This window comes from Montipora foliosa, unplaced genomic scaffold, assembly GCF_036669935.1.
Source record: "Montipora foliosa isolate CH-2021 unplaced genomic scaffold, ASM3666993v2 scaffold_458, whole genome shotgun sequence".
In the NCBI taxonomy this organism is placed as follows: Eukaryota; Metazoa; Cnidaria; class Anthozoa; order Scleractinia; family Acroporidae; genus Montipora; species Montipora foliosa.
In genome coordinates, this window is record NW_027179765.1 from 772,501 (window position 1) to 785,000 (window position 12,500).

Genomic DNA, 12,500 nt, shown 5'->3' on the forward strand with positions numbered 1-12,500 from the left:
TTAGTAAAGTGGTTGTCTTATTGCAAGATACCCTGAAGAACAGCTCAGTTTGTAGTCAGACTTTATTATACCACATATGCAACTTTCAGTAATGTTTAAAAATCAGCAGCATTGTTTTATCGGGTTTTAAAAAAACCAGGCGAAGCCTTGTGTTTTTAGAGCCGATAACACACTCACAAAGGTTCAAATTGCAGAGGATTAGCAAACAAGAAAAAAAAAAGCTTTGTTACGTGCAGTGACTTTATAGCTGAAACATCACATACTAATAAAGAATAGGTATTACGGAATATAATATCTGCCATTTGATAGGTCAATAGGCTCATGAATTAATAACGAAACAGAAGAACCTGTTGACAACTTTTTCAGGATCAAATTGGAATTACAGACGAACATTAACCTTAGCCGCATAAGCCGTATAACTAGAAGTTCTTCTTATATATATATAAATAAAAATAAAAAATAAAAAAGAAGAAGAAGGGTAAAAGTAATCTCATAAAACATTTAATAATTGATTTATGATACATTGTTTTTCACTAAACAATGCAACAGAAAACAAAAACAACATCTTTTAATCATTTTAAAAGACGTTGACGCACCCAGTGCTCTGTGATAATTTGAGCAATAAAAAGCCCCTAACTGCAATTTGTCCGTAATATGTTATAAGATGCTATTTGTCGTTCTTGTTTTAAAATCCCCTGTTCTTTTTTCTAGCCCTAAAGATATCTTTTAAGCGTTCCGTCTCTGTGTTGCCGTTTGGTAATCCCCATATTGGATAATCAGTCGAATTTGAGTGAAATGGAACAAAGGCAGAGCCTGAAGTGAACCAATTTACAGCGCGTCTACCTGTTTAAAGCAGCAACAAGTCGTTGATACCTTCAAAAAATACCAAATTTGCAAACGAACCAAAGGAAGCAAAGAGTAGATTATAGAAAAACAATGATTAAAGTTTATTCATGCAACAACATTGCGACATATTTCGACTAATTATAATAGTAATGAAAATCGTGCATTAGGCGCGCACCTTAGAGATTGATGATTTATCTGTTTAGCTAATAGTTTTCTTACCTGAAGATTGCATTACATTGATTACCAGAATAGCTGTAAGTTATTAGCCAACCAGATTCAAGTTACTGAATACAAAGTGTAATAGCATCTATTAACAAGTAAGGAAAAGGTAAGAAGTTTACCCACCTGGCCTGGCTATTCGGCCTTGTCTGTTTTGGTGAACTTGCATTCTCCGGACACACCAAATGATAGCGATGATCAATGAGATGCCTATGACACCACCAACAACAATTGCAGCGATTGCACCTCCCGCAAGTCCTTCCTTGGTCAAAATACTTTTAGGTCTTGCTTCTTTAGAATAATAGTGAAGAGGTTACAGTTAATAAGTCGTTTGATTGCAGGTAAATTCTCAACACTTTTGTGACTTTTGAAACAGTATGAAAAGAAGACAGCAAACATGGAATGAAAAAAGCTTCCTTAACAGACATCAAGTTATTAACGAAATAATTGAGATCTGATTTTCAAATGTCCCACCATTTTAAAACAATTATGGGCTATTAGGCGAGTTCATACTGGGGTCCAAGAAGACCACCCAAGTGAGACAGAAACTCAAGGCAACTTCAGACTTACTCGATGCCTCATCGCCTTATCGTGTGTTGATCTGCTGAAGTACACAACCGAGAGGGAAAAAATAGGCTTGAGATCGTACTTCTGCCTTTGTGAAGATACCTCGTTTCTACGATTATGTAAAGTAAGGCACTTTAACTAAAATAAACTCCATTCACATTCAAAGTCGAACCTGGGAATATGTTAAGCACTCTTACGTCTTTGGAATGAACCGCCTATTAGCTCAAATTAGTTCACACCTTTAGCCCATGTGGTCTAATTAATGTATCGCGTCTTCGTGCTTTGTTTTGTTTTGTTTTTGTTTTTTTAATTTCTCCAAATTTAAGTAACATTCATTTCGTCATCAGCTGAAATTCAATTCTACGGTCGGCTTTGTTAGGGCGTGGTTTTACCAAAAGCCAGCAAAAATTGTATGATTGTTAAGAATGTTTAGTTTTGTTATCCTGTATAGTTTTGCTCGCTCAGGGAAAAAACGTACATGATTTCGAGTGCAAATTGGAGCAAATAACCGCGAGTATTTTTTTCCGAAGACCAACAAAAGGAATTACTTAATAACACTAGTGAAAATTTTCAAGGTAGCCTATCATAACTGTGTAGAAGCAACGAGCGTGTACCGCAAGAATAAGTCACTTTCAAAAATACTAAAACACTCTTTGTTTGCCCTCCAAAATTTTGGGATCATTGAAACCCCCCCCCCCCCCCCCCCAAAAAAAAAAAAAAAAAATGGAGACAATACTTTTGCAAGATTTTGGAGGGCAAACAAATAGTATTAGGGTATTTTGAAAAGTGGCCTTTTGGGCCTCCAGGGACTGCATTTGATTGGCTATCTGTGAGTTTCTTCCACCACTGACCAATCAGAATGCTTGGTTTGTTATCTCTTTGTGCACCAAATTATCTCTGCGCTACACTGTTTTACGTGAAAACTGCATTTCTTCTAGCCCATAGGGATGGAGAACATTTCTGTGTATTTGAATTGTTATCCATTGTCCATTATGACCTAAAAACGCATAGGTAATAGAAGGGCGCTGACGTTCCTCATGAAAATTTCGTTATTAAATATGAACAAAATTCGTCGTCGTTTGTCCCAAAACCAAGCAGGTGAGTGTGTTGTAGCAGCAGTTGAAAGGCTAAGAAATATTTGTTGCCTACTGGCCTAATTGAAATGTATCGAAAGTTTAACAAGAAACGATAACATTCTTTCTACCCGGTTTTAAGGACTTCAAAACTTGTTTTTGAAAGAACGCGCTTTGTGTGGGATGGCAAGGAACCATTTCTCTTACTAGTGGCAAATTTAGGAAGATTGGTCCATTTTTTTTTTTTTTTAATGTTTAAGTATTTGCACAGGAAGAAAAGTTCGCTAGTCTTTTAGGAAAGTTCTCTAGTCTTTTATCGCGTACAGTTCTCTTTGAAAAAAGGTTAAAAAGCGTGAGCCACCTTAAGGATACAAGTCGAGTACCTTGTCGGGAGTTAAAAAATCCATGAGTGGTAGACTTTAATAATACGGAAAAAAAGTGCTAGGCAAAATGAGGGAGATAACAAGTGGCTGCATTGAAATCATTGAAGAGCAAGTATGGTTCTTTTCTCCCATTGGAAAAAATCGGACTCCTTTACCTTTGATGGGCAATATGCGGACTATGACCATGTAACTGTCGGATCCCACAGAATTAGAGGCCACACACTCATATGCACCGGCATCGGCTTTTGTGGCGTTCTCCATTATGAAGTGCTCGTTAACACCAATTGAGTTGTTTAGGACGTGCCCATCCTTCCTCCAGACTATGATTGGAGTAGGCGAGCCCTCTGCATCACACTTTAAGTATAGCACGTTCCCTTTGTGCACCCTGACTTCATCCAGCGATCGTAAGGAAATCTTAGGTGGCACTGGAAATAATTCAGAAAATAAATGCATAGATGCAAGTCCAATTTTGATATCCAATCCAGCTGTTTATTTTTACTTCTGTCACTTCTGGAGCAGAGTTAAAGGTACACTTTGTGACGTCAATTGTTTTTATACCTAGACAAAAGTGAGTGATGTTGGAGTTGAAGAGACGACAGAGGAACACTTCGTAACGCCTATTTAAATCGGTGTGAATCTAGTTACTTGAATTTTTAGATATGTTGATGTGCATCCACTTTTCCTTGCAAATGTCGAAGGGTGTAAATTCAAAATGGTTTGAAAAGAAAGCAATCAGACTCAAAATATCTATAAAAAAGGTAAACACGTTTTTCCATGGAACTAATAGCATGAAATAAAACTTCAACTGAGCATGTTGAATACCACTAAGTGTATTACCGAGACATTTCTTTAATATGGATGAATAAATGAATAAACAAGCAGTTAAATAAATTGTCAAAATAAAATAAATAATTATATAAATGATCCCAAATATTTGAGAAGTTAAATGCGAACTGATTCAAATCGCTACTCCGGTCGGCACTTAGAAACGGAATATGTTTCCTCCTTGTTCAAAAGCGACATTATGGAGTTCTGGGGTATGATTCGTAAAACAAGGTAGCTAAAACTTACCCCGAGAGTCAACTTTTATCGAGAAAAAGCGTAAACGAGGAGATGCATAGTTTGTTCGCTCCACAGTGCATCTATAGACCGTCTCGTCACTGGGTTTGACATTGACTATCTCAAGAGAACCGTTTGAAAACAAAGTCATGCGGTTTGCATAAGGACCTGCAGATTGACAACATAATTATTATTCAAGGAGCCCTCACAATGCATGGACGATTGATGTGGTTAACACCCAACTGACACTCCCACCGTTTTGTGCGAGTGTTTCCATTTGCTAGTATTTTACTGTTCAGTTAATATTTACTTTCATTTGTTGCCTGCTATGTATGATACAAGCAAATATAAATATGATGGGGACAGTGCATCATTTTCTGAAATGTCATTTTTCCGTCTTTGAATCAAATTTTTATGCCCTCCAAACTCCTTTTGTCCTTTGAACCTCTGACGGCAGGTCACTAGACCCTCAATATATTCGGAATCCTATCTGGCCGATTTTTAACATATTTTTACCGAGTATGCGATGACTACAACGTGAACGAAAGGCTTGTATTATTACTTGTTAATCCTTAATTTATTACCACCGCTCCCCCTCCCTCCATAAGTCTGTCGGTTAAGAATTTAAGAAATCTATACGCTTTATTTTCACAGGTGAAAAAAGCCTTTAGAGCCAATCAGAATAACAGGCAGCTGTTTCACCTGTGAAAGTATAACCAATCAACGATAGCGCAAGGGCCTTTCCGAGCCAGTCAGAATCGTGTATCGTTTACATTCAAATAGCTTTTCAGATTTGGTGGCTTTTTTAGCGGCGCCTCCTCCAACTTTTCCTGCGAAAAAGCAAAGGCGCCGGTAAGCTCTAGTTTTGTGCCGGTTGGTTGCTCCCTGGACGAGTTTGAACAGCATCAAGAAAACAATAACACATTTTAAGCAACCCATTGAGAGATTTCTCGTTGCTCGGAAAAAAAAAAAAAGTTTCAAGGAACGACCTGAGAGAGATTTAAACTTGGCACTAATAATGTTCATCAGTCATTGCATAAAATGACATCATTGTACAGTTGCCATGGCAACTGTTTTGCTTCCAGACCAAGGTTGTGCGGAAATGGTGTTTCCACTTTTTGTCGTAACCAAATATCATTCACACTCAATGAGTTGATTAGGAGACCCACGGCAACATGGGCTCTATGTGTGTTTTGAGTAGGACTGTCTGTCTTGCCTGATTTGAGAGGAAATTGAGGAATTTCATTTATAACCACAAGGAACTGAAGCTAAAAGTGTTGCCATGGTTACCGCAACTCTGCATCGTCTTGCACCTTTTTAAAGGGTTATTACTCATGCCAAATTTAAATAATATGGCTGATCTTCTAGATGTATTCTTGATTTTGTGATCCATATTCAAGTGGAACCACTGATGACGTCAGCAATTTAGTAATTCACGTAACACAAAAACTCAAATATCTCTAAAACAAAAAAGGACTTAAAAACGGCAAAGTCCATTATTTATTATTTTGAAAACTCTTTCAAATAGGCATTATTTAGGTTATTATTTTTTATTTCATAGGAACTTTAAGATACCAAGACTTTTCCTTAATCATTATAAAAGGAAAGGAGTTTCGAAAGACTAAAGTGTTGATCGCAAGCCAAAAGGTTAGGGTTAAATTTGCATTTGACTCTATTGTAAGTAAATTTAGGTTTCTAATTTGCGTAAAGAAAACTTTTTTTTCATGAAAATTCTCGTTTTACGTGTAGTGTAATAAACAGCTGACGTCATAGACAGTGCTTTGTACGGAGCTATATTACTTCTTTGTTTGTGTCAAAAGCCCTCACTCGCCTGTACCGCGCTCGTTCGGGTTTTCACTCAAGCAACTGGTGATTACAACCCCATACGCCGCACTTTCTGAGACGTAATAATTCGTGGAAAACAAAGTCGCTTTTTACTGGCTTGCCGTATGGCAATCCAGTCGGAATCTGTCTTTCATTTCGTCGTTTTTTTAAATTTTCGTTTTCTTTTTTTTCCGTGTCGGTGAAAGTCTTGCTTGTCACTCCCCTGCTAAGTGGTGTCTTTGTGCATAGAGCCTTCTGCGCGTATTTTCTTAGGATCGAGAGGGTAGTGGGAAATGCGTAGATTTCTCTGGTAGACACAGTAGAACGATTAACTTAACCGGCAATGGCGTCGATAGTCATGTAACGCGAATGGCGTTTTAGTGGATCTTTGAACAAAATATACCCTTATGAAGCTCAATAATGGCAAGTCAATTGGATATACAGGCGGTGGAATCTTAAAAGCGACGAGTAATGGACTTCGACAACAATCTATCGCCCGTCGAGCCGAAATCAAAGTGAGCTGTATTTACCTGAAGTACATGGTAATTTAACACGATCGAGTTTCTTGTCTTCACGCACGCAATGAAATAGGAAGAGGTTTTCGCCTCTAAGAGCAAATATGTTGTTTGCTTCAATAAATTTTTCGCTGGAAAAGGATTCTGTGGTATTTTCTGCCTTTGTGAATTATAATATCATGTTGTGTATTGAATTTTCGAGCTTAAGGTTGAAATGTGATATGGGAGAAGTTTTTTAGTATTGCTCTGTAAGCAGGAAGGGTTCACAGGCCTGTTGGAAGCGTGCTTGAGTTTCAACAAAATGAACCCCAAAATCAGTGAAGAATTGTGACGCAGTTGAATAATAAAGTAGCTGCTATTTCCAAACTCATGGAATTACCTGGTTAGAATAAATCACGTCGTACGCGTCTTGGATATTAAATTTTGACTTTGCATAAACAAGACTTGGGCGATTGTGATCTTTGTTTTGACTTCGCCCATTTCGTTGCCAAACTTTATAACACTTGACTGAAAAAGAAACTTGCAAAAACCCGGTATCTTGCCATCATTTGACACAGATACTTCACTGTTTGGCGAGTAAACATGCCGCGTTAACTTCATCACGGCGCCCGCTGAATTCAGGCGATGTCACTTTCGATTTTGCGATTTCTTTGTGAAGCCAAAACGTACAATAACAAAATTGAACGTTGCAAAAATCTCCCAAAATGTTTGTCGCTGATCGTAACTGTTTATATTCTATATTCACGGTTCAAAATAAATGTTGTTTTCATGTCGTAAATACGTTATTCTCGAGCTATCGTCCGGGAAACTTCCTTCTGCTCTTTCTAAAAACTGTGTATCAATATTTATTTACTTTTGCATCAATATTTGTTTTTGCATAAGGCAAGCTAACAAAATCTGTACCTTGCTGAGTTCGCATTTGTTAGCGTTAATAGTATTTTGGGTCCGATGCTTCTGTTTTAAGAGGGGTATATATAAATTATTTTGGTCTCCCATCCAAACACTAACCCCGCCGAACAGGGCTTAACTTCAGTGAACTTCGGTATTACAAAGCTGTCAGATGCTCAGAGGGCACGCTTAAACTTGTGGTGAAAAGAAGTTTATCAACATGTCAGCCGAGAAGCCAATGTTTCTCATTTCCCATTTATTTTCTTCAATCTTTCTGGGTTCAGTACTTTGCTAGTAACCACATGTCTTCTCAGATTATTTACCCAAGACTTCTACCATGGCACTACAATGATAGACAATACCAAAACAATATCGTGCACTGTTAGAGCTACATATTACGCAAGGACAGATCTGTTTCGTCGTACGAACGTGTGAGGACCAGTGAGCCAAAGGGCCTCGTCTGGTATGACTTCTTAATGACCCTCCAACTTGAGAAAAATTGTCTGGAACGGTGCACGTACCACAGGCAACCCAGTGTACCCTCACGGAGGGTCTAGTTATGGTGAAAATGTACAGCCCCTCCCTCTGTTTCAGACGATTGTGAAAATCAAAATCCGGATATTAACCAGTTTGCACAAAGTGTAATAAAAATTAGACAAAATAAATAAATATTCGTTCTTGAGAGAATAAAGCTCTTTCGTTAGGATTAGCCTGTTGCTCTCAGTTAGAAAAAAAAAATAAATAAATAAAAATAAAAATAAAAATAAAAAAAAACGCTCTTAGTTTCCCCTCTGCCCAGGTTTTCGGTTCTCTATCTGCGATCGCTTTTCCTTGATCTGGACTCTTTTCTTGCTAGTCCCCACTAACTGACTGCCTGGAACAGCCTTGCATACGGCGAGAGCTACTGAAATTTAAACTGGCCAATCAGAATTCAGCGAGCGGGAAAAACTGTGCTATCCTTGTGCTATTCGACGTCACGCCAATTGTTTACATTGGGATTGGTTAGATCGGTGGACATTCGCGTAGCCTTCTCTTGTGACTCTCTTGACCGTCGCTTCTTTGAACATGACGCATTGTTCTGGCAATCAATTTGCCAATCCACTTTATGGGCTAGCATGTGATTAACAACCAGGATCGCTTTTTGAACTTTATTCTGTGGAGGAAGAAGACGTTGCTGAGTGAACATTTTTACGACGAAATCCCTTGGTTTGTTCAGCACTTTGATGTCCGATAACTGAGCCGCTCTAATGAGTGTTGGGTCAATCGCATTTGGCCGTGTGACCATATGAAGTTTTTTCAGCTCTTGTTTGTGTCCATCATGATCGAACTACAGGTGAAGCGCTATGCTGCTTTATGCCAACTTCGATGGCTTGTGATGAGCTAATGCCTGCTGCCCAAATTGTTGTTGTATTTGGGCAAGATTGGTCTTATCGGGTAGGAACTTAATAGTGAGGGGAACAATTTTTCGTTCATCTGCTGTGCCAAACAACAAACAATCCTGTTGGGTGTTCCACGTGCTTGGCGAGTCTTGCACGACCATCATCTATCAGATCTGGAGTGGAGTTTTCTTTCAGTGATTACAACTTGCGATCGTTCTGCAAACATCCACGTAGCATGCAGCACTTTTTAGTGACTTCAGGATCCCCGGCCCGTTTTGCTGTTTCAAAGGGAGTCGTGCATTTTTGAGCAGTTTGTCTTCATTGCTTGTATTTTTTCGTTTGTTCCTGGTGGCGCAAAGTAACTTTGATCATTTGAAAGGACTTGAATCCTTAATTGAATTAGCGATTTTTTTAATTAAGGAACCAACAAGTGGATGGTACACAAAATTAGGAGAAACTGTTGGTTGAATAGACAATATTTGTAGACATAATTATCTACCCAGTTTAAGTACTAAGCTCAACAAGTTGTTTGGCTCCACAAGTTTCAGTTTCAGGCCACGTACCCAAATTCACCCAGGTACTGTTGCACACTACCATAGTTCTTTGGAAATTGAATAGCTCCTTGAACACCTGGTTGCTTGAGAAGAAACTTGATGTGTTTGTTCTCTACATTGGTGAATGCAGCCACTAACTGTCCATTGTGGATAAACTCCAGACCAACTCTTTTTCAATTTAATCTTTGTTCTTCGCAGGGCATTAACAATGGTGTCCCTTGTAAAATGTTAGTTTAAAGAGTTTGTTTAAGTTATTTCCAATTTCATAGGGCACTGTGGTTGCCAGATTCACTTTAAAACTTATCATGGAAATGTAAATCAATGCCAGTGAAAAGTCAGTCTCTTGAGTTGTTGATAGAACATTAATTTAAAATATGCATATTGAAACATCAGTTGAGGAATATTTTTTTCCCTTTTTGTGAACCTAACATACATTGCTGCCATTTATTTATTGCTTGGTCATTCAATGTCTTGATCACATCAAATAATTTATTTTTTAGGTATTGTGTATCTTTATCTAAAAACTTAACTGGTTGCTTTTTGGAGCCCTTTTGCAGCATATTTAGATAGGCAGGAAATGTTCCACATTTTATGGTAAATAGTTCTGCATAGTTTTAAGGAATATTGCGGCCTAAGCTAATTGAATATGAGAATAAAATGTGCTGTTTGACATTTTGTGAATTTAAAGACTATTAATATTGTTTGCGCTTGTTTTAAAAGGCTTAAGGGTGGCACTCAAAAGTGTTCCTTCAACAATCTTATTCTGTAAAGATTACCTTGGAAGAATTGGATTAATGCAAGTTTTTTCTTGTAGCCTCTTTCCCCAGTGCCCTCTCAGAATGGAGTTGATTTGGTTTTGCCGGATGTTGAAAGATGAAACAATGCCTAAACTAGCCGCAAGGAATACTTCATGGTGCTTTTTTACAAACATGGGCATGAGGGTGCTCATAAGCATCTGAGCATTGTTTCCCATGCTAAAGTGATAATTATTATAAATAATTTGTTTATCTTAGAGAGTCTTCTCTTCCTGTTGGTCATTCAAAAATTGTTGGAATTAATAGCTTGTTTGAGCTGTTGGATAGAGGCAGAACATTTGATGAGGGCCTCCTGGGGAGAGGAGTTCTTGTTCCCTTTAGATATTTTCTTGTGTTTCCTTGTTCCCCAAATTACTTTGAAACTTGTTCCCAGCCTTTTGATCCCTAAAAGTGAAATATTGGTTTTCTTCCCTTGTTCCCTAAAATATTTTGATATTGTTCCTCTGTTCTCCAGTTCAAATAAGCCATGTTCTCTTCTTCCCTCAAACCCCTGGGAGTGCCTCTTTGATGTTGATTCTCGTATTGGCCTAATAGTAATTCACTGTAGAATTGCAAGAAACAGCAAGTTCTTATTTAGGAGTGAGGGAAAAGTTTTGAATAAATGTTTGCTCAATACAAGAAACAAAATTTGACTGCACCTTCTAGACCTTAATCTTTTCAGACATGAATCAGCTTGTTTGCACCTTTCTGGCGACCTGCGGGAGGGCAAGCTCTAGAAACTCTTCTTTAGTGAGCCTTCCGCTGAAAAGCTTTCCGGTGTTAGGGGCCGAGGTTTTTGTGCAAAATTCATCAGCGGCTTCCTTGCTTCTCAAAGGTGTTCCTTCGGGCAATGGTTAGTAAAAGTTTTGTAGTGCTTATACAAATTTTCGCTACTTGAAAAGGTATGTTTATACGAAACAAATATCAGCTTGACAATTTTTCTTTCCCGACACCCCATTTAAAATGCACGTGAGCGCTATTAATAGAGAGCCAGAAAACCATTTAAAACATTTTGTGGCAATTTTTTTGTCAACAAACTTGGGTTGTCGGCGAGCTGAATTCGAACGTAAGCTGTTGTGCTTTGGCTTTTATTTGTGCTTTTTCTAACTAATCTGAGACGAATTCAGGCTGGTATTTTCGAATCAAGTGTAAGAAGACAGCAAAACCGTATTGATAATGTATTTATTTGAGTTAACTTCGCAAATAAAGACTTTAATCGCTTCCTTTCGACGGCGGTAGATCGACACGCACAACCGAAATGTGCTGTTTCCGGTGAAAGGGCAAATGATTGACAGGATAGCACGGTTTTGACTGCCGCGCGCACTGCGGGCGCGGGTTCCGTATGCAAGGAGGCTACGTTTGGATCTAATTTACTTTGGGACATGACCGACATTGAATACCTTGTTTTCATGAGTTCATAAATAAAGGCATAGTTGAGAATTCCAAATTGTTTTTTGGATTATTATCATATCATGATTATAGTTACATCATCGTCATTATCATCATCCCTATTATTACTAGCGGAGGTCGACGCGCGGAGCACCATAGTTAAGAAAATATGGTAACCCAACAATGCGATACATTTGGGTTTTATACCCATGACGTCATCGACCGTCCGTCCGTACGTCCACCCTCCCTGTATTCCAATGTGACCAATATAATTCTAGCTTACAGCATACATCTTTGATACTGGACGTCCATGTTTAGGCCAATTGACACCTGTCAAATCAAGGTATCCGCTGACCAGTGTCCCGTGACCATATCGCGGGTTCAAGTTTAGAGCTCATTTAGGTAAGTTTTTTTTTTTTAGTTGACCGCTGACCAGGTACTTGTTTTTTGATTGGATCGTAAGCTCAACCAAGGTTAACTCACCTAAACATAAACAAGGCTTCATTTTCCACGCGCTTCCTGTGGCTCGACGTGGCTACACGACCATACTACGTCACTATAGCTCTTAACAATCAACGCTTGTCACGTTCAGGTGGAAAACGGTTTGGAAAATGTTTTCTTTCTGCATTTTTCGCTGGTTTCAATCCAGTTTTGCATAACATTACAGCTGTGGTTCACACTGGTGGCTACGCCGTTATCCAAGAGAAGCATCGGAGGGATATCAACTTAAAGGTAAGTGTTTACTCTTAATTTGTTTAGAGCTGCTTTTTTTCTCTGTATTGCAAATTTTGGCATATGTTTAGAGGCTCTGATAAGGTTGCATGATGCCTGGAGGACCAATGACTAGGACAGAAACGAAAGGAGGGAGAAAGCGAATGACAACGACAAAACAGAATACCAGTAATAACTGAAATTTGGTGGTAGAAGTTACTTCTCAAATTCTTTCCTTGGACACTAAATCATTTGATATTTTTACGGATGCGTATTTTTAAAATGTGGTTTCATCGTTT

General features: G+C 38.4%; 1 protein-coding gene across 1 annotated transcript in view; it reads right to left on the reverse strand.

Annotated features, from left to right (window-relative positions):
• The window catches only part of LOC137989388 (uncharacterized), a 38,347-nt gene that overhangs the window by 14,035 nt on the left and 11,812 nt on the right, over positions 1-12,500 (reverse strand). The window contains exons 5-7 of the mRNA XM_068835215.1: positions 4,160-4,315; positions 3,244-3,513; positions 1,192-1,356 (exon numbers count right to left, since the gene is read on the reverse strand). Coding sequence (XP_068691316.1) covers positions 1,192-1,356; positions 3,244-3,513; positions 4,160-4,315 — 591 coding nt within the window. The remainder of the gene's footprint in view (positions 1-1,191; positions 1,357-3,243; positions 3,514-4,159; positions 4,316-12,500) is intronic.